Below are 22,635 nucleotides of genomic sequence, written 5' to 3'. Positions count from 1 at the left end.
TGCAAAGGAAAATCAGCAATGTCTGTTGAATAAGTTTTCTTGGGGAAGATTCCGCTTTATTTTATACTGGCAAGTTTCTTACTAGTCTACTAAAGTCATAAAAAGTAGTTACTGACAGTGACTTTTTATGATGTCAAAGTTTGTAAAAAAAAATCAAAACAAACCAAACGAATAGCTCGTCGCAATAAAACTTTTATTTTGTGAATTGGACCAAAGTGGAAAGAAAGGGTAATTTCTACCTGTTCACTGGAACTATTCATCCCACCTTCAGATAAAAATACTTTATAATAGGTACCTATTCAAAATGGATATAGAAAACTTACGAAGCTGGATTGGCCAACCTGACGTCTGTAGATGCTGCTTGTCCGCCTGCGGATTGTGGGATATGACTGTTCCCTATATAACAGAAGCCGGTAAAAAAGAAGTTTTCGGTGATATGCTACAACAGTGTTTTGGGATTAGTGTGAGCATCACCTGATTATTTAAACATTGCTCAAATTTATAAATGGCAGTTCCAAGACTGAGCTGTGTTATGTGCCACTTTTGTGGCATCTACGTATAATAAAAATAATAATGTCCAAATACCTACATCTTATATTTAGAATACAACAGACATGCTATATCTTATAAAAAGAGGTCCCCCTGTTTGCATCATGTCTGTATTTATATATTATTAAACTCAAAAACTTCCGGACGAATTTTTGTTTTCATCAATAGATAGTGTGATTTAGAATATAAGGTGAGTGCTTTATGGTAGGTATGCATACTTCATTATGGTTTTACCTGAGTAAAGCCATCATAGGCTGCTAGTTTGTTATCAATATGCAGTGACTGGCTTTTTGTAATAAGTTTATACATTTAAACATAGATGAACTGACTGGTTTGAATGAATCTATTTTAAACTATAATTATTTACAGAATATTTTGCACTTTAATTATTTGTAGAATATTTTGATTGGTCTGTATTTATAATTTTTCAGCTGACTCATATAACAAAGTGGGGTCCAAGTCGGATGGTTTGCAGTTTGTGTGTAGGACACCTACGGGAGGCACACAATTTCAGAGAACAAGTGCTCCAAGCAAATAAACATTTTAATGAACATTGGAGTAGTAAATCAGGTTGATGCATACTTTTGACTAGGCTAGACTATCCTGCCAATTGTAAATTAATTGTAAATGTGAAAGTTTGGATGTGAGTGTATGAGAATGTCTGTTTATCAATCATGTTAATTCTACCATGGGTATGAAACCCCAGAGAACAGCTATTTTATAAAATAAATTATACAGCATCTAACTAATAATTGAGTGTGACTTCTAGTAAGAACCATAATATTTACTTCCCAAATAATCTTTTCAACTTTTATTTTCTTGAAATTACAATCTTCTCTTCTTCTCTCTCTTCATCTTTATTGTAGTACATTTACATTTCATGATCTTGTACCTTGATTCAAGCCCTTATACTACAGTTTTGTTTATTATTACAGCTATGGTATCTGTATTTTTGTTTTATAGTGTTTTGCTGTTTTACAGAAGAAGACAAAGATATGGACATTAAGATGGAAACAGAGTTGGAGGACACTCATAGTGCAAACTGCTTGGATGATATATCTTACAGTGAAAGTTAGTATTATTTGCCATAAACATTTAGATTATACATTAATTACGGATAGCCATATAAAAATACAACTTTGCCAGCCCCCATAGGGAAATTCGATAAACAACAGTTTCTCCTGACTTTTGAACAATACTATACATGATTATTAAATATTGATGCATATTACTCAAATTTAAAATAAATTAGTGACTTCTAATTTCAGACTACTCTACAGTGAAATTGGATATAACAGATGAGACTGTACAGCCAATATCAAATAGTGAAAAGAAGAGAAAGAGACAAAACACTAACAATAAAGGTGTGCGAAAAAAGAGGATCAAATCAGATGAATACGATTCTGATGCGCCAATATCATTATTAGTTAAGAAAGTTCATGATGTTGATGAGGAAGAAAGAGTAGGTAAGTAACTTGTGATAAAGCCAATTTGTAATATTGCATTTCCTATGGTTACTATTATTCTGAACACACAAAGAAACTTACTTATAGACTACACAATCAAGAAAGCGCTTTCGGCGCCAGTTGGCGCTGCCGAACTGCCCGTGTTGATCGCATCTTCATAACGATTCGTCCATCTGAGATTGAGTACAAGAGCAGTATGCACCAAACATGTAGCACACGTTCGCCTCAATCGCTTGATTGCTTGACGGTTATTTTTGTTTTAGTGCAAGACCAACTCGTCCCAGCCAACTGCATAAAACATGTGTCGGAACGTAAGCGTGTTATGTTAACTTGTTGTATTGTCCTAACGGAAACAACTGCCTGCCCCTTCAGGCACCACAAGAGCTGGTTCCAATGCTTCTTCTGCCACCAGGACTTCATGGAAATAAATCTCCTCAGAAAACACACATCTCAAGTGCATCACGACATAAATGGAGAACTAAAAAAAATTAAAAGATTTCCGCGCTCGTTACAAATCGAAATTTCAAATTTGGAATGCAGACTCTGCAATTTGAATTTAATGGACGTAGAATCGATGCGTCGCCATCTTGTCGACGTTCACAATAAGATCATTTACAAGGAATGTATAGCTGATTACAAAGTCAACACTAGTCCATACTCATGCCATATATGTAAAAGAGAATTCCATGTATTCAGAACTTTAACAACTCATTTGAACGAACATTACGCTAACTGCATATGTGATATTTGCGGTAAATCATTTTTAAATTCAAAAAGGCTAAAAGTTCATAAGAGAACTCATGAAAATGGCAATTTCCCTTGCAACGAATGTGGGAAAGTATTAAAAACTAAAACCTCTAAAGCAAATCATATGGAAAGCGCACATTCTAAACGACAACTTAAATGCCAGATATGTTTTAAGCCGATGAAGCATTACAACGATAGAATCAAACATATGTCAGAAGTTCATAATATAACACATAAATTTGTATGTCCTATATGTAGTAGGGAGTATAACATTAAGCATTATTTGGCGACACATATGCGTCAAACTCACGGTCATAAGAACAAGAAGTGTGGTGACTGTGGTATGGCATTTATTACTAATCATGGTTTGAAAAAGCATATGTTGAAGCACAGTGGAGAGAAACCTTTTACATGTAATATTTGTAGTAAAGCGTATGCTAGAAGTTATACGCTAAGGGAACATATGAGGTGTCATGGATGTCCTCAGTGATGTGAAACGATAGGGTAGATGACAAGGTCAGAAAATTGGAAAAAATATATATGCTCTAGATAAAATATACTTATTTCGATAATATATAATACTTTATCTCGAGGTTCAATTTTGTATTGTATGTAATTATATATTCATACATACAACGAGGGATGTTCAAGGCTTACACGAGAACGCAATGCAGTTTAGCTTAACAGTCCTTCGAATCGGATTGAATGAAAATGTATGTGTCGGTAAATAATGAGTAAAAAAAAACAAAAAGTAATCACATAATGTCATGTCTTTATTTTCGATTATACCGTTTTTGGGAGACAATAACATGAATTCCCAATAGTTATAGTTACAAGAGATCAGAGCCATTAACTTAATTTATACATTTATTAAAACAATTAAAACAACATAACAAGAAATATACGATTATTTGCTTAAATCAGTCGTACATAATTTGCGAGTATCAATGATCACAGGAAAAGAAATATTTGACATTGTAGTAAAAAACGTAAGTCATACGTCTATTTATTTAGATTCTGATTCGACCATGTGGGACGCTTTAATCAGCTGGCCCTGGCGACCGTGCCGGTGGCGGCGCGGGCGTCGGGAGCGTTGGGGCGAACCAGACGCTCCTGACTTAGCTTTGATCTGCAATTTCACTTTTAATTCCTCGCTCAAAATAAATTTTGTAACTTCATTATCATCACTGAATCTCACTACTTCTTCGGCTTTAATACGTTCTGATCGATTCACATAACTTTTAGTCACATGTATAAATGTCTTGACATCGACTTTCGTCATTATATTCTGATAACGTGAATACACGCTTTCAGCGGCTATATAAACGTTAGGTGGAAATATGGTTACCTTATCCTCAATATATTTCTTCTTCTTGTGAATATACTCAGTGTATTCAGGTAAGGTGGGATATTTCTCTAAATCTTGTACACAACGTATAAACAGATTGTATACAGACAAAATTTTGTTAAACTCGAGCGAATCGAGATCGTCATAAGTTATATTTATTTTATTTTTGTCGTCATCATTATTAATTACGATTTTTTTACTAATTTCGAATAATTCCGTATAAAATGATCTGTTTTGGCCGATAGTAAAATAAGGACGAAATGTTTTTTCACAGATATCAAACATACTTATACCGTTTTTTGCTTTACTATAATCATTAAAATTCATTAAATGTACATAGTCATTCAAGTGAAGTTTTTGTTCAATGTCATCGTCCCGCAACATATCTTTATGATTCAGTTTCAGGAAATTGAGTTTATTTAAATTGCATGGATGTTCAATTTCACTAATGAGGAATCCGTTTGTACTTTTGAATATTTTGTCCAACAAATAATAAACTTTCTCGCTTTGGTTTGGGATTTTTTTCAAAATCATAACATGTCTAATTATATCCCTACGTTTTCCAATAGATTCTAAATCTAAGTCATAATTTAAAATTTTCAGTATTTCGATCATACAATGAGCCATACCATAATACATTCTTAAACGTTCATGCATGAAATTAAGAGGATCGTCTTTGAATATAGACGACGACAACTCGACGCAGTACCACAACGCAGTTGGTAATGATGTTTTTACTTGAGGATCCAATGGCAATGATGACAATCCTATCTTACATACTGTGGCCTCAATACGTCGCATTGTGTAATTCTTGAACTTCTCTATTACATTTTTATCCATCCATTCTTTATTTTCACAATTTTTCCATAACACGTAATAAAATAATCCAATATTGTAATGAATTTTTTTATGATTAAAATATGTCGCCGACAAAATGTAATCATTATATTTGTCAAATTCATCTGTATCAATAAGTACGAGGCCACCATGGAATTGTCTTCGCGTACGCGGCTCTGTCTTTATATTGCTATCCAATAATTGTTTATATACATTTAAAGTATAAAAATAACCGATAGACTCACATATGTCTGGATCATTTGCCAAAAATAACGGGCAATCCATTGTCGATTTGAATTTATTAAAACTAGCAGGCGACACTTCAGACGACGTATCTGTTCTATGAAAAATGATTTTGTCAAGCAGATTCAATTCAGTTAATACTATAACAGGTATTCCTTTATCATCATACATAATAATGTCAGGAAATTCAATTTCTTGTTCAGTTGTAAAATTAACATCCACTATTGGTTCTTCTTCTATGGGCTTATCAAATTTCATGTCGAATTTCAATGCGTCGAAAGAGAAAGATTTTGTATCACTTATAATATAATTGATCAGAGTTGAAATGGATTTCTCGATGTCAACTTTCACATCATGAGATGCAGCATTGAGATTCAAATACCAATCCGTTCTGACAAAGTCTCGCAAAAATGTTTCCTTATCCTTTGTGTTAAGATTAATTTCGCCTTTTTCTGTTCTCGATGATAAATCTGCAAACAATCTATTTCGCAACTTCTTCAACTTATCTATTTCTTGCAATGCAATAGCATCTTTTTTTACTTTACTGATATACTTTAGCTTGATGTAAGACTTTAAATTATCTCTTTCGACGAAAAAATTATCCACGTTTATCTTATCATAGTCAAACTCCTCGGAAATATTAATGTTATCATAGAGTATATAATTCCTATAAATTGTGCAATGGCTCTTGAAAAAAGACGCAGCTACAGAAAGGTCTATTTCTTCTTCATTTTTGTTGATTGCATGAAATACAACATTTTCATAATGCATATTTATATTCAACCTCAAACATTTGTGTGAACTGGCGTAATCTATCATACCATCGGTTATGATGTACAGCAATTTAATTTTATTATTTTCTCTGCAGATGTAATTTCCTCGTTGTATCCATTCAATAATAGTTTCTGGGTAAGTACCCATGTGTCCAGAGCTGAGTTCTTTGTATGATAATATAGTTATATCTTCGTCGACTTCATAACATTTATCTCCCCAATGTAAGTAAATTATTTTCGATTCTGCTATTGGTTCTCCGTCAGTAGATTGTTCTTTTTTTATTTTTTCTACGTCTTTTTTAAAATCTTGAAGAGTTTTTATGCCATTTTCATGAAAATAACTTTCTCCATCAGTTGAACCAGAAAAATCTTTGGCATAAATGTAATAATTAACCATGATTGCGGTTAACCGCTTCCTCAAGGTAAGCTGAGTAGGTAAGGTAGCTCACAATGTTACTGATTCCTGAAAATAAAATCATAGTTACATGTTAATATATTGTATCCATATATGCAATACAATACAAAAATTCTTTATTGCACAAATTAATTACATAGCATAAGTACAAAAAGTATACCTAATCACACATAGCATGACATGGTATAGTACATTGTGCAAAAGGCGGCCTTATAGCTGTAAGCAATTTCTTTCAGACTAGGAAATTGCTAGACGAGGAAATACAGTAATGCGGGTCGGATTAAACTGACAATTGTAAAAATAGACTTAATATATAAATATACTTAAATGTCATAAACCATCATAAATGTTAATACTATAAACTTACATACACATATTACATAAATATATACTTATATTGCACATAATTATGAATTATGAAGATATAGAGACTGCAGGAGAGAATGGAAATACAGAAACAACTAATCAAAGAGATTAATAATATGTCTTGACCTGAGATTTAAAGGTACTCAGAGTTTGAGTTGCACCGGATGGAGTAAGGTAAAGCATTCCAAAGACGAACAGCATGTACAGTTAACGAATTGGAAAAAACAGGGGAGTGGATAGGAGTAATTAGACGAAGGTTTTCAGCACTACGCAAAGAACGACCCTGAGTATCTGGTATGCTCAGAGTGGGATTAGATGAAAGGGAATTTAAAGTATTTAGTTTTATTTTAGCATCAAGAGCAACAGACGAGGAGAAATGGAGGGCTTCAATATCTAAGTCACTGGGTGGTTTACCTTGAGATAGATAAAAAAAATATTTATCGTATTTTCCATAGATAAAAGAAATAATTCTCCTATCTACTTAGGTATACCTACCTATGTCTCTGTGTGACAGACACACAGACATAGGTATATAACTATAACAAAGACAAGAAAAAAAGACGTATTAAACTACATATTTTATTAATTTATATATTTTTATTTAATAGATATATTCAATAATTCAATTTTAGGTATCTATCGCTCCCCCTCAAACCGTTATGCGGAACGGTTCATTAATTCCTTGTCACAATATCTAACATCAATCAAATCTTGTCAAAACATAGTTATCACAGGTGATATAAATATCAATATAATTCAATTAGAAAAAGAATACGACTATGAATTAAAAAATAGAACATCTTATTTGGATATGTTATCAACGCATGGTATTCTTGCTGGACATTCTATACCGACCAGGGAAAATAAATGTTACGACCACTTCATGCTAAAAATAAACAAGAAAAAACAATCAGCATTTATTGCTATTATGACAACAACAATTACCGACCATCTTACAACATTTCTTTGTATATCTAAATTGAAAAAACATCCCACGGCCTCTAAAACTTTTAAAAAAATCGACTTTGAAAAATCACTAAAATGTCTTCAAGAAAAAAATCTTTCGCAACTTCTATTTTGTGATGACCCCGACACTCTAGTAGCTACCTTAATTCAAGGATTGGCAGACTCGATGGAAGAAAGCACAACCACAATAAAAATACAAAAAAGTAAGAGAATTATAAAACCCTGGATTACCAGTGGTATTCTGAGATGTATTAAAACCCGTAATAAATTACAGAAAAAATCACGTGACGACCCTCTTAATGAAATAAAAAAAATTACATATACACGATACAGAAACTATTGTAATAATCTTATTAAAAAATTAAAAAGACAATACGAGAGGAATTTACTAATAAATTCAATAAATAACACCAAACAGCTTTGGAAAAATATAAAAACAATAACATACACAAATAAAAAACATTGCCCAAACAACGAACTATCTAACATGCAACCTACTGCCCTAGAATCTGCAAATTTCGTAAATAACTATTTTGCAGATATTGGCAATAAACTTGCTAACGATATCCAACAAACCGTGAATAATAACCGTGAACTTAATGATTATCTTAACTCCCTACCAAGCCAGCCCCAATCTTTCGTTCTGCTAGATACGGACTATCAGGAAGTTAATAGTATAATAATGAATTTAAAATCGGATAGTGCCCCAGGTTGGGACAACATAACTACGGCTTATCTTAAATATGTAAAAAACGAAATCATACCAATAGTAACACACCTGGCCAACCTCTGCTTCAAAAAGGGAATATTTCCAAATTTACTAAAAAAATCTGTGATAACTCCTATCTTCAAGAATGGGGACAGAGACAACATTAACAACTACAGACCTATATCCGTTCTTCCTGTTTTGGCTAAAATACTAGAAAAACTGCTCAATTCTAGACTATTGAAATACTTTGAGACATATAATATATTATCTTCAAACCAATTTGGTTTTAGGCATGGTATCTCAACGGAGGATGCAGTTACATCTATAACCACTCTAATTACTAAGCAACTGGATAATGGGAAGAAGTGTATGTCAATATTTTTAGACTTAAAGAAGGCCTTTGATACTGTCTCTGTCCCTATCCTATTACGTAAATTGGAAATAATTGGTGTAAGGAATACTCAATTGGCAATCTTTAGGGATTATTTAACTAATCGTAAGCAACAAGTTAAATTAGGGCAGACGGTGAGTGAAGATGTTGATGTGACATGTGGCGTACCACAAGGTAGTGTTCTGGGACCTACCCTGTTTCTCGTTTATATAAACGATCTTTGCAACCTGACTCTTGATGGGGCCAAACTATTTTCGTATGCTGATGACACATCAATTGTCTTCACTGGGTCAACGTGGACTGATATAAAGAGAAATGCGGAGCGGGGTGTGTCCCGGATCGCGACATGGCTTAAAAATAACTTGCTTACCCTTAATACAGAAAAAACTAATTTCATGTGTTTCAGTATCTATAAAAATACTCAACCGTCACTAGATTTCTCTATGCAAATTCATACATGTCAAAATCCGACAATTGAATGTTGTAATTGTCCATCTATTAAGAAAGTAAGTCAGACAAAATACTTAGGTGTGATCCTGGACCAAAGATTGTCATGGTATCCTCAATTAGAACAGTTGGCATCTAGGATACGTAAATTTATATGGATATTTAAGAACCTGAGATATATCGCCCCGGGCAAAGGTTCTAACACCAATGGCTCTAAGAATATACTTAACTATATTTACATTTCTTTGGTCCAATCAATCATTTCTTACTGCATCCCAGTCTGGGGCGGTGCCCTTAAGACTCGTTTTCTGGATGTAGAAAGAGCTCAGCGAAGTCTGCTCAAAGTAATGTATTTTAAAAAAAGAACATTCCCAACACATGAATTATATTCAGTGAGTAAAATATTGTCGGTCCGAAAATTATACATTATTAACTTAATCTTAAAAAAACATAAATCCGTTTCTTATAACCCGAATGTTGAAGCTGGAAGGAGAAAAATGAATGCGGTAGCGGTTCCTGTTATCAATACGGCATTTGCAAGAGTTCAGTTTGAAAAACGCTCAGCATATTTGTATAATAAGATAGATAAACAAATCAATATAAGTGATAAAACTCCATACGAATGTAAATCAATAATTATAAACTGGTTACAAAATTTAAGTTATGTTGAAGTGGAAAATTTATTGGAAAAGACGATTTAAAGTGACTATTACAATAATTAGAAAAACCTAATTAAAAAAAAAAAAAAAAACTTTTTGTTCTTGCTGTAAGTGTAATGTATATGTATGTAATTGTATATATATATATATATATATATATATATATATATATATATATATATATATATGTATATATAATTTATATGTAAGTATTGTGTATGTATATGTATGTATGTTTATGTATGTATATTCTTTTTTTTTTTTTTATAAATGATGATTATATTTCTTTATGTTATGATAATAGTGCTAAGGAAGAGCGGAGTCTCCTGGCACAGGCGTGTTATGCATGCTTAAAAGGAGACTTCATCAACTAGTTTTCATAAAACAATGTATGTTGAAGAAATAAAGATTTTTTCATTTTTCATTTTCATTTTCATTTTCATTTTGTTCTTGTAGAAACAATAGCTTTAGATGAGTAGGTACCTCATTTTCTTCAATGTCCTAACATCCAACCGGTATTGTTTTTCAGACGATTTAATTTTACGAATGCGACTTCATTTATACCTAGGAATATTCACAAACGCGTTGAGACAAGTTGTCCATCTTTTCATCAGATTTATATTTATTCACAGGCAGCTTTAATGTTGTGAAATCTGTGGTGCAATATTTGGATGACTCACACTTGTCAGGCATACCGTTAATTTATTCTATTTATTTTTATACACAACAAGCTGTTGCCCGCTATGTTGATCTAATAGGGAGTATTACTGCACATTTATCCCGCCAGAGTACAGCACTGTATGTTAGGTATATATACACAAAAGCTCTGCCGCCTTTTGCTATGTCGATTAAAACGATTATTTTAGAGTACTTTATTAATCCTTTCATTATGTAAGCATTCGTTTGTGAAAATATACAACAATGTGGCATATTCCGGTGCAGAAACGGTCGAAAAAAAGCTCGGAACGCTTCACACGTGAAGACTTATTAAAATATGGACTTCATACAGGTAAGATCTTTAGTCAAATCAAGTTTATATCAGTTTATGACGACAGTTAACCAAATAATGCTGAACATAACCTAAAATAGTGTTATTATTTTTTAATTTCTCTTGCAAATAAACTTGTAATATTAAGGGTTATAGGTTGTAATATTGTTTCACCACTTTCTGATAAAATATCATATTGTAATCTGATAAATAAACTGTTTTACTCTGATAGATTAACTGCTAGATACATCTGCCTGGCTAACACTTTTGAAACACCATTTTTAATACTTTATCAGCAACCGGAGAAACAGTATGGATATGTTGATTAATACAATTATCTCTATAAACACACTGCAGCGTGTTATGGAGATATTGTTTTAGTAATATTATAATAAATAGTCTGTAAATTATTCCTTTATTGCGATAAATATTAGAAGACTATTCTTGCGAAAGAAACATACCTACCTACGTCCTTTTATAAGTGTTATATTACAAAAAATATCTAATTAAGTACTTTTATAATCTTATCTGATGATTTATCAGTTCGGATGCGTGAAATTGAGTCAACAAACATTCAAACTTTCGCCTTTAAAGATAGGATTCTTATTCCATTACTACACCTATATCAATAATGCAGTAGAGAACAGGTTTCCCATTTTTCTCTTATTTTGTCTGCCACCACCCTCGAAACACAAAAACCAGGTGTTACTTACCCATATTATGCCGGCTCCACACTGTCGTCGAACAGTTTGCCAAATTTTAGCAGTTCGGTATACATTGGTTTTTCTTTGCGGTAAATAAGCTCTCATACAAATTATGCAATATTCACGCATTCGATTCTGCATGTGTTGAATTCGGCGAAAGTGGAGCTGGCATAATGGAGTAATTATTTTATTTATTATGGATGATGCAAATACTTCATCAGTTATCTAAAATACGAATTTCTCACAGAAGCCAAACATCAGGGCATTGCTAATAACAATTTGGACTACACCTAAGTACCTAGGTAAAATCCGGTTAGAAGTTTGTCCAAGCGTTTTGTAGACCTCAAATTGGTTTGGAGAAACTCGATGGAAAACATCAGTTCAGATTTAATTCTGTGTCCCATGTGTAACTACGATAAATAGGTATAGATAGGTACTATAAAAAGTAAGACATAGGCAAGTATACAAGTTCTAAGGTAGGTAGCTACTTACAGGTGCAAAAAATAATTTGATGATGTTTTTTCCTCACCAGAGATGCCACATTGATGGAGTTGACCGAGACCTGTACTATCTGAAGTCGGACTATAACAACAGTGTACTGTACCTACGTGTACAACAGTGAACAGTTGTATGAGTCAGACTGACTAATCCTTCCCACTCTTGAAAACATGTTTTTGTTGAATTCGAAAGGGTTGCCATTTGCGCTGACCTAAACTGAAAAGTCAAACTGTCTAATGGCGCGAAAAGTTGAGAAAACTTACGGCAATTTATTTAATTGAAATTAATTATTTAATTGCATGGGAGAGGATTTTGCAAATGCCATAAATTCAAAAGTAATACTTTTTTGTTTTTACATACCTACTTACTGAAGATTCCGGAAGCACTTACTAAATCCACGCTTTCGAATCACGAAAACGGAGGAGAGTATACCTATAGGTGGATATAGATTGTGTAGTTATTAGGCATGTTGTTTGTGTGAGTACTGTTTGTGTATTGATGAGCTTGATGGTGCAGTGGTCGCAAATTATTCTTATTACATGACATGCATAAATGCACAGATATAATAACTGCAATGCACACCTAAACGATTTTAAGTGTAAATTTCTGTTGCATAGTTGAACGCTTGCGTTTCTAAAAATAAAATAAAAATCATTGTCCAGCTGTCAAAGTCATACTTGTTTTACAATCAAATTTGGTAAACTGGCGTCGTGTTTTTCTACCGGTTTTCTGTTTTTTATTTCAACAAACAATAATTTTATATATGATTTGCAAAGTTTAATACAATTCCAATTAAAAACTAAATCTGTTATTTCGTTTTGTGAATGTTGTTGAATTGAAAGCTTACTTCTTCTGGAATATAACCTATACATATAAGCTATGGCGGATGAGGATTTTAGTACATTATTGCAACAGGCAGAGCAGCTGACAACTGAAATCGAAGGGAATGAAGAGCTGCCGAGGGTTGAAAGGTCCTTGGGACAAGTGTTGGAAGCATCTCAAGAACTTTACTCGAGAGTAATTCAATCTGGCGCCAACGATATTCAAGCGTGCGTTTTTTCGATTTTATTACTATTTATTGCATTCAGATCAGAAATTACATTATCTTCATCTACTCGTCTGGTCATAAATTGCTGGAAGGTGTATTTTAGCTTTTCTTCGGCTTCATTTTAACTTAACCTTGACTTATTACAGACACCTCCTGTTTGGATCAAAAGGCATAGATCTTCAACAAATATCACAGAAATTAGAAACTCTCAGTTCGAAGCGTACCTTTGAACCTCTACAACCAATAGCTGATTCAGACATTGAAAGCTTTTTGAAGAATGAAAGGGAAAATGCTATCCTATCTCTTATTGATGAAGTCAACAAAAATGTAAGTATATTATCATAATAGGTACCAACTTATTAAAAACATGTTAAAATAGTCTTAACATGTTCAAACACTGGCCTATCAAATGATTTTCCCACTAAAATAAGAAATGTTTAATTTTTAAACCAATTGAATGTCATACCTATTAAGTTTATGAAAGTTATTTCTATTTCAAGTCTTTACAAACAACTGAAGATCAAAAATGGGAGCACATGCTTTCTGAATGGAATAGAGAAAAGATAAAGCTAATGAATGCTATGATTGGTCCATCTCAGAACTGGTTGGACTTGAAACGTACACCAGAACCTCCAAGCATTGCAGATGCTCCGAAGAAGTTTGGTCACTCTATGTTAGATAATATTGAAGCGGCATATGCTAGACAAGTGCGCCAGTACAATAAGCTTGTGTTCCAAGGGTCTAAGTCAAGAACAGCACTGCATCAAAAGTTTGCACAGGTTGCTGAAGAGTTTAATGATCCAGTAAGTGACATTTTAGCTACTTTATTGATAACACCTTCTTGTATTGTTACTGTTATATAAAATTTTGTTCAGAGTAAAAATTATTGACATTAAACTAGGGGCCTGTACCGGTTTTACTCTGGTAAAATAATAATAATTTATACACCTAAATCTTCCTCAGAAATCACACTATCTATTGGTGAAAACTGTGGAAAATTATGTCTACCAGACATAATTTACAAGACCACAAATGTAATAGGGGGGCTTCTTTATATATTTGTAAGGATGTTGGCATACTTATATAATAGTAATCAGATCTGAGATTATATATAAAGAAGTTTTATCTAGTCTTTCTAAAATTAAAAAGTTGAATATCTACCTCACACTTATGTGTTATTTCAGAAAGTGAAAGAAATGTGGGAAATTATAAAACATATGGCCAACATACCAGCTCTTGTGAGAGAAGAAGATCCACTGAAAGCTAGAGGAAATCAAACTATACAACAATGTCTTATTGGCCAAGGAAAGAAATATTTGGAAAAAAGGTATGCTTTGTTTTATCCAATTTTTACTAATAATAAATTAAGTGTACCTTAAAGCTCCGTTTCATCATACATTATCTTAACTATTGAGAGTGGTGCATTGGAATTATGACCTATAACAGATACAAGCAATACATGAGCGACGTGGTGCGCTCGAACCCGTCGCTGGCGCTGCGCGGCGGCGAGCCGGGCACGTACCCGCTGGCGCGCGGGTTCGTGGGGCTGCGGCTGCAGGGGCCAGCGGCGCAGGGGCTCGCCGACGGCGTCGTGGACGAGCGCCCGCTCTGGCCCATGGTGTACTACTGTCTGCGCAGCGGCGACGCGAATGCCGCGTTGCACTGTTTGCGGAAAGCTGGGTAAGTTTATCTCATAATCATCATTTCAGCACAGAGTTCCCAAAGTATTTTCAAAGTGTCTTGGCTGACCTGGTTGGAAGCCTTCTGCATACAGTATGTCATCCTTCATCTATTTTTGGGAATTAATAGATAAACTTAAAAGTTAAACTACCCATATATTGAAATGTTATCATTTCAAGTTTTGTAGCTTTGAACAAAAATTTTAATACTTTAAATTCTTAAAAACATTGTCGTTTTCAGCCGTGATCACGAGGAGTTCATAGCAGCTTTGGAGGAGCACATCAGGAGCCCTGAGAAACCCCTTAGCGATAAGTTACAAACTGCCATTAACTTCCAGTACCGAATCCAAGTTCGCAACTCTACGGACCCATATAAAAGAGCTGTAAGTTATTTGTTGCTTCTCCCTTTCATATTCCTATGCTATGTGTCCCGATAGTGCTACTATTGATGAGAAGATAAGACAAAGAGAGCAAATCAACTAACTCAGTAGTACTATTGATAGTTTCAATCATATCAAAAAATAAATAATTGATATCAATTTTGATTGTCCTAGATGTTTCTATAGCCTTCTCACTGTCGATTTTTCGGCGACACTAATGTCGTACAATTTCAGGTGTACTGCGTAATAGGGTGTTGCGACGTAAGCGACGAGCACAGCGAGGTGGCACGCACGGCCGACGACTATCTCTGGCTCAAGCTTTCCGTCATCAAGGCTCGCTCCAACAACGACACGGACTCTTTCTCTTACTCCGATCTACAGAAACTCATACTTGAAGAATATGGTAAGCAAATCTTACATGTTATAGATAGATCAACTCTATTGCACCATTTACAGAACATAGCGTAGTAACAACTATAAAATGAAGGCAAAGGCGGAGTTATCGCAAATGCAATTTTTTTTCAGCGAAACTAACTTGGGTGGCTACTGTAAAAAAAATAACAGTATATTCTCCAGTAAATGAATAGCTTCATGTTAATACCTACTCATGCTGAAAGACTGTAGATACTAATTTGTATCATTTTCTGGGCGCATACGAGTATTTCGAATACACGTCGACTTCATTGTCCGCTTTATACTATTATAGTCTAAAAAAGCATGACTGTATATCTTTATTGAACATTCTTTTTTTTAGGGGAGACTCATTACCATGCATACGAGAAGCCACTTGTATACTTCCAAGTGTTGACCCTTACTGGACAATTCGAACCAGCTATTGAATTTTTATCCAGAATACCAAGGTAGGTACATCGGTTTTTAAAAAGGGTCGTTTTTCGTGGGATGAAAGAGAACTCTTATTGATATGCATGTGCTGTCTGTCAGCCCATCAGTGGCTGTCTCAAACGATAACAGGTAGGAACTTTAAATTTTCACAGAAATAGTTCTTCTTCTTCTTGATCTTATGTTCCTAGTTCCTTCCATTTAGTTCTGTCATTTGCCTTTTGCATTGATACTCCTGTCCTGTTCATACTATCCTTGACACAGTATCCATTTCTTCTTAGGTCTTACAGAATGAGTTATTGTTACAAGGTACGAGCTATCTATTTGTAACGGTTTTTCCCATTGAGTCTGGGGTTTCCTATATATTTTCCGTAATGTGGTTTTACCTTATGTTAGTTTCACAAATATACCAATTTGTTATATTTTTTCCTTAACATATTTTTATCTTACAGATATCAAGTACATGGTGTGCATATGGCGTTAGCGCTGCATGATGTGTACATGTTGGGCACTCCCCGTAATGTTCAGGCACCTTTGTGTAAGTCTGCTCTATGGTATACTGCATTTAGCTATAGCTTGCAAACCATTCTGGCTGCATACTGCTGAATGTTAAGGCTGAAATACACATGCCTGTAGCTAGCACACTTGCATGTCAGCCGACGTCACGTGCCAGTTATTGGCATGCTTGTACACTAACTGGAATATGGCATGTAAGTGACAACCAGTTATTATTTAATGACATGTAATATGAAGGGGCACAACAGCGAATAAGGATGGGAATCACTTGCAAATGTATACGCACAGTGGCAGCTACTTGCGATTTCATATGATCATTTAATCTATTTACAGTATCTGTGGATACCGACGACCCATCGCCACTGCGACGGCTCAACTTGGCGCGGCTGCTTCTATTATATGTTAGAAAATTTGAACTAACTGACCCCTCGGAAGCGTTGCATTATTACTTTTTTTTGAGGTAAGTATTTATAAGACTGGCCACTATTGGCCTACTTATCCATTTTTCTGATGGATTTATCTGTTCAAAATGCCCAAATTATCTACACGTCTAATTTCCATATCAATCAAACCCTATTCAGTGAAATGGTCTACTTGTTTAATACCAAACTGTTTTTTTACTTTTATTATCAGGAATCTCAAAGACCCCAGCGGCAAGAACCTGTTCATGTGTTGTTGCACAGACCTGGCACTGGAGAGCAGGGACTACGATTTGCTGTTCGGACGAGTGGAGCCCGGGACTGTGGTTCGAGGGGTTGGGCTGTTGGATGAGTTCAACAACACACAGATTGATACAAAGGTATTGATGAATTTATTTGGAAGATATAGAACTCTTGACGACCTCCATGGCTTAGTGGTTATATAACTGCTACACTGGACGTCCCCGGTTCGATGCCCAAGATGGAAAATCTGGGGATTTTGTATATGTATGTTATAGAATATAGTATCATTGAGTCACAACAAGTCCACAAGTCTCGAGATTACTTTGGGACTATTTACTTTATTGCACCGTTTACAGAAGAAGTTATAATTAGGTAAAACATAAATAACTTCCACTACCCATCAGGTGGGTCGCATATTTTTTTTCTTGCCCAGCAGTATAAAGAATGAGCGTAAAGGCGGACTAATCGCAAAATAAATTTCTAGCCAATTTTTCGGTGGAAAGTGAAAGAAGTGAATTAAAGAGGTTGCGGAACCATACGCCACAACGCCTCCCATTTTATTATCAGGAGCTGATAAGAGCTGACAGCTCTGGAGCCCCTATAAAGATGTATAAAATCTTTTTTCGTTTTAGGTGATAGCTCTCAATGTTGCGGAACAATTAGTGAATAAAGGTCTCTTTGAAGATGCCATAACAATGTATGATATTGCTGAGGTAAGTTGTTCATATTAATCCTGATCAATTTTCTCTCTAGCCTTTGGATCCATATCCACATAAATAAATACAATTGAAGTTTTCATAACTTCCAAATAAATCTATTATTTAGTATTATCAACCTGGTTCCATTATAATCAAAACTTTTACGGCAGTTCTCAGATAACTTGATCTTTCGTAATTTAGTTAAATCCTTTTATATCATAAAAAGAATTCCCCTTGTCGCGTCTCACTCAAAAACGGATTTTTGTACGGTTTTTACCAATAGTGTGATTCCTGAAGGTTTGTTATGTTTTTAATCGTGCGTCGCCGGGACAGGTTGAAGTGTAATAATATATCCTGTGTATTTGCAGAAACTGGAGAAGGTTCTAGAATTATTCTGCGTGCTGCTAGCGCAAGTGGTGAACAGTGGCGGTGGTGTGGGCGGACTGCGGGAGCGGCTGGCGGCGCTGGCCGACCACGTGACCAGGAAGCTGCGGGCCGCCGACCACAGTCTGCCCGCCGCGCTGGTCGACGCCTACACTAAGCTGTGCAAGCTCATGACCTTTTTCGATCAGTTCCACAGCGAAAACTATGACGCTGCGCTTGAGGTAATTATCCATTCTGGTTTTCCTTTGAAATTTTATGTTTTTTTCTAGTATAGGTCCTTACAAAATTTATTAAATTACTATAATGAATAATACCTTTGATTCTTTTCGATATATCTTTCGGTAACAGTGGTCTAATACTTAATTTGCATAATTCACATTTACGATTATTTTACGTACTTATCACTTATCATACTACGTATTCTTATTTGTTACACTACATCCGTCATTTACTGTTGTAAATGACGGACGTTTTGATTCCAAACTTGATGTCGTCAGACCCTCCGGTCGTGCGAGCTGGTGCCGCTGAGCGCGAGCGAGTTAGAGGAGCGCGTGGTGTGGGCGCGCGGCGCGCGCGGCGAGCTGCTGCGCGCGCTGCCCGCCGTGCTGCGCGCGCTCTGCGCCATGCTGCTCGCGCGCAGGCAGGCGCTGCGTGCGCACACGCAGCTGCCCGGCTACAACAACAACCAGGTCAGTGTCTCTCTCTCTCAGTGAGGACGAGACAGAGTCTCTGTCTCACAGATTGCTCCAACCGTTGAGAGGAACCCAGATTCCACTAACATATTGAAGAAAATTTTAATAAAATTCCACTTTCCACTAACATAGGTACACATGTAACGTGCTATTATTAATATTAAACTCATTATTTCAGCAAGTGGAATGGCTCCGGGAGCAAGCCGAGGTGCTGAACACGTTTGCTGGCAACATCTCGTACAGGATGCCCGGCGACACCTACAGCCAGCTCGCGCAGATACAGATATTGATGCATTAGCAAATAACATGAGTCATTAAATTATGAGCTAAGAATAAAGTATTTTTAATTGATAATACTCTGTTTCTGTTACATTTTGAGTTTATATCTATCAGTCTTTAAACATAAGTAATTTCATTCTTGATTAATAACAATAAGATCATCACTTCTAGCACTCAAAGCTGGCTAAATTCACCATATTCGTTCATCAAGTTATCTCCTCAATTTACCATAAACTAAACACTATAATAGATTCTTTCAGCAAGTTGTCTCCTCACTTCTAAACCCATGTACAGATCATTGACATTATCATCAGGCATTTCAGTCACTTCATTGAGCAACTCCAATGGATTTGTGTCTATGTATGGTGTGGGATCTTGCAGCCCTGCCTTTATGCACAAGTTGTGAAGGACGGCGCATGCGTTTATAATCTTAGCGGCCCTTAAGGGTGTGTAGTGTAACGGACGCTTGTGGAGACACTGCCATCTGCTTTTCATTTTGCTAATACATCTGAAATAAAAATCTTTGTTACTAATCTGGCTATATCATAGTAAAACATAATGGTTTATAGAGTACCTACCTGTCTATGCAAGTCTTGGTGCGGCCGTGAAAGTGGTTGTATTGAGATTCTGGAGTGCCCTGTGGAGCGTGAGCTATAGGCGTCATTAGCCATGGTCGTTGAGGGTATTTCGTGTCAGCTAAAAAAATTATATGCTCAAATCTAGTAGGATGCAAGTTCAAAAATAATGCTAATGGCAATAGTATCTTTGATAGTATTAAGGTATGGTAATACCAAAATAGTGAATGCTCATTCTAGCCCAATCAATAAATTTTTATTTGTGTAAACAGGTAATATAAGATTTCACAAAAAACTATACAGGACTCTGTGTCCTGCCCTCAGGAGTACAAATAGTTTAGTAGTTTTTTGTGACATCTTACCTGTTTACACAATAAAAATTGATTGATTGATTCCCACACCCACTGGCTGTCTACTAATGCCTGTGGTTAGGCATCAGAAAGTAGTATGTGCAGTTATACCGAATAACTACACCTTTAGTATTCTAACATCAAAATAGTAATTGATGGAAGTATATTCATGTGAATCACAAAAGTAAGCATTGATTGATGAATGACAACCTCGGTGGCACAGTGGTAAAGTTCTTGCCTCTGACTTAAGAGGTCCCGGGTTCGATCCTCAGTCCTGTCATGACGGAAAATGGATCTTTTTTTGATTGGTCTGGGTCTTGGATGTTACATGTATTTGTTATAAAATATAGTATTGTTGAGTTAGTATTCCATAACACAAGTCTTCAACTTTGGGACTAGCTCAATCTGTGTGATTTGTCCTAATATATTTATTATTTATTTATATAAAATATCTAAACACAAACCTATGAGCCATCCTGCTTCACCTTGCCTGCTCATGTTTTCAATAAAAGGCCTAATGGTTGTTTTGTTCCAAATATAAGCATTACTTGCTGCACCACCAAATCTGCAGCATACTGCAATTATATTTGTGTCAGCATCACAAATCTGGAATTTCGATCATTTTGTAGTGGCCAATATACCTTGCCAGTATCCACAAATAATGTGTTGGTTTTCAACAGTATTTTACTTTTGGACTTACAATTTGTGCATGAATGGAGTACTGTCCTTTCCTGTCAAAAAAAGCTTCTTCATCATCTCTTGGACACACAATTTCAACATAGGTCCCATCAAGGCATCCAATAGTTTCAGGAAAGTGGTATTTTCTGTAAAACCTGTAATTCCAGTGTTAGGATTTTTTTAATTTCTTTTAGTATGAAATTAAAATATGTCAAAAAAATAAAGTCTTACCCTTCTTTGATTTGTTCCCTTTGGATTACAGTGCTAGGAAACACCACCCAGCAATCAAGCACAACATTCAGTCCTTCAATTATAGTTTTTAAGACTCTGCTTACAGATTTTTGAGATATGTTAATGTTGAAATCTTTCCCAACAGACTTTTGATGTGATCCACTGGCAAGGAATGACAAGGTGACCAGGACCTGATTAAAGGTTGATTTGAAAAGAAGTCCTAGAAGTGCAAACATGTATAGGTACTTGTTCAATAAATATATTTATTTTTATATTATTTATATTAGGACAAATCACACAAATTGAGCTAGCCCCAAAGTAAGTTCGAGACTTGTGTTATGGAATGCTAACTCAACGATACTATATTTTATATAACAAATACATATATAGATAAACATCCAAGACCCGGGCCAATCAGAAAAAGATCATTTTCCATCATGACCCGACCGGGGATCGAACCCGGGACCTCGGTTCAGTGGCAAGAACCTTGCCACTGCGCGCCACCGAGGTCGTCAATTCAGGGGCTTCGCTTTTCCGTAAAATTTAGGGGATAACAGCACAAAACCCTAAGTGCTATACCAGGTTCTACGTGGTATATCCTGAGTACTAAATTTCTTTGCAACACCTCTAGTAGTTTTCGCGTGATCGAGAACAAACATGGTTACTCTCAAGCATTCAAAGTTTCGCATTTTATAGTAAAAAAAAGATGTAAATAATTAAATATAAATGGAAAAATTAAGAAGATTAAATTGAGTATTATTTAGAAAGAAGATTTTTGTACCTTTAGTGGGAATGGTATTCCATTGGACCGTTGCGTTCTAGGTACCACTGGTTCCAATATTCTTAATATTTGGTGAAAAATGGTCCTATTCACTCCACAATTTCTTAGCAAGTACTGATCAGGTAAATTGATACAATCCGAAGTATCACGAAGAATATGCCGATTAATACGTTCTTTATAAGCACTACCACGAAGCATTTGAATTTTCAATAGTGTATTCATTTTTAATGTCTGTCTCTATTTTGCATTTTATGTAATACCTAGGTATTATTTTAAACGTAAATGTGAAGTGTAGACACCTACATACAAAAATACATTGTGCAAGTGCAAATCAGCTGTTTTTTGTCTGTTTTCAAAGCACACCAGAATGTCTCATTTATCTATATGGAAAGGCAAAGGGGACAGACTAGATACTAGCGTGATTCAGTAATTTTTACGAAATGCACATTATCGTATCGTCCCGCGATGCGCCGCCGCCGAGAAGAACTAACTCATTTACAGACACGGGATACAGACCATGGCCTTACAGACAGACTAGTGAGAGTGTGTTTTGTCTCGTTATGGCAATGCTAAATTTTATGAAGTAAGTGACAAAATAAGCTTTATTATTTTCATGGAATAGGGCATATTACGCAAAGCTCAGCGCAGATGGCGCTACTGGTACAACTAAGGTACACAAACATTGCCAATGTAGGCAAAAAACGCCAATTTTCAATATTGTTGCAGATTTACGACC

General features: G+C 35.3%; 4 protein-coding genes across 9 annotated transcripts; 2 read left to right on the top strand and 2 right to left on the bottom strand.

The window, feature by feature from the left end:
- Nucleotides 1–83: 83 nt before the first annotated feature.
- LOC128674094 (zinc finger protein ZFP2-like) lies at nucleotides 84–4,458 on the top strand. Of its 4 annotated transcripts, none has more exons than XM_053752435.2 (5): nucleotides 84–463; nucleotides 981–1,119; nucleotides 1,531–1,620; nucleotides 1,818–2,015; nucleotides 2,279–4,458. In XM_053752435.2, the coding sequence occupies exons 1-5, from the start codon at nucleotides 305–307 to the stop codon at nucleotides 3,250–3,252; spliced, it is 1,560 nt and encodes a 519-aa protein (XP_053608410.1). In that variant the 5' UTR covers nucleotides 84–304; the 3' UTR covers nucleotides 3,253–4,458. The 4 variants fall into 4 exon arrangements, with proteins under 4 accessions (XP_053608410.1, XP_053608401.1, XP_053608419.1 ...); XM_053752426.2 differs by having other exon boundaries at nucleotides 128–463; nucleotides 1,513–1,620; XM_053752452.1 differs by lacking the exon at nucleotides 84–463 and adding an exon at nucleotides 480–739 and having other exon boundaries at nucleotides 1,513–1,620.
- Nucleotides 3,515–12,340, bottom strand: LOC128674074 (uncharacterized). Of its 3 annotated transcripts, none has more exons than XM_053752390.2 (2): nucleotides 12,138–12,340; nucleotides 3,515–6,426 (listed from the first exon to the last, which is right to left on the bottom strand). In XM_053752390.2, exon 2 carries the CDS (start codon nucleotides 6,358–6,360, stop codon nucleotides 3,769–3,771), a length of 2,592 nt encoding a protein of 863 aa, XP_053608365.1. In that variant the 5' UTR covers nucleotides 6,361–6,426; nucleotides 12,138–12,340; the 3' UTR covers nucleotides 3,515–3,768. The 3 variants fall into 3 exon arrangements, with proteins under 3 accessions (XP_053608365.1, XP_053608357.1, XP_053608373.1); XM_053752382.2 differs by having other exon boundaries at nucleotides 12,101–12,336; XM_053752398.2 differs by lacking the exon at nucleotides 12,138–12,340 and adding an exon at nucleotides 11,618–12,011.
- A 432-nt stretch (nucleotides 12,341–12,772) lies between these two features.
- On the top strand, nucleotides 12,773–19,359 carry LOC128674090 (nuclear pore complex protein Nup93-like). Its single transcript, XM_053752411.2, has 15 exons — nucleotides 12,773–13,155; nucleotides 13,301–13,481; nucleotides 13,655–13,957; nucleotides 14,339–14,481; nucleotides 14,601–14,834; nucleotides 15,075–15,216; nucleotides 15,448–15,616; nucleotides 15,968–16,073; nucleotides 16,506–16,591; nucleotides 16,903–17,029; nucleotides 17,203–17,368; nucleotides 17,864–17,944; nucleotides 18,298–18,534; nucleotides 18,811–19,002; nucleotides 19,184–19,359. Exons 1-15 carry the CDS (start codon nucleotides 12,986–12,988, stop codon nucleotides 19,301–19,303), a joined length of 2,457 nt encoding a protein of 818 aa, XP_053608386.1. The 5' UTR covers nucleotides 12,773–12,985; the 3' UTR covers nucleotides 19,304–19,359.
- On the bottom strand, nucleotides 19,320–22,440 carry LOC128674117 (putative nuclease HARBI1). The gene is made up of 6 exons (XM_053752464.2): nucleotides 21,900–22,440; nucleotides 21,119–21,309; nucleotides 20,910–21,042; nucleotides 20,674–20,815; nucleotides 19,863–19,980; nucleotides 19,320–19,792 (listed from the first exon to the last, which is right to left on the bottom strand). The coding sequence occupies exons 1-6, from the start codon at nucleotides 22,119–22,121 to the stop codon at nucleotides 19,519–19,521; spliced, it is 1,080 nt and encodes a 359-aa protein (XP_053608439.1). The 5' UTR covers nucleotides 22,122–22,440; the 3' UTR covers nucleotides 19,320–19,518.
- Nucleotides 22,441–22,635: the final 195 nt, after the last annotated feature.

This window comes from Plodia interpunctella, chromosome 1, assembly GCF_027563975.2.
Source record: "Plodia interpunctella isolate USDA-ARS_2022_Savannah chromosome 1, ilPloInte3.2, whole genome shotgun sequence".
NCBI classification, from domain to species: Eukaryota; Metazoa; Arthropoda; class Insecta; order Lepidoptera; family Pyralidae; genus Plodia; species Plodia interpunctella.
Note: the sequence above shows the minus strand (reverse complement) of the source record. Positions and strands in the feature narration are given on the sequence as shown.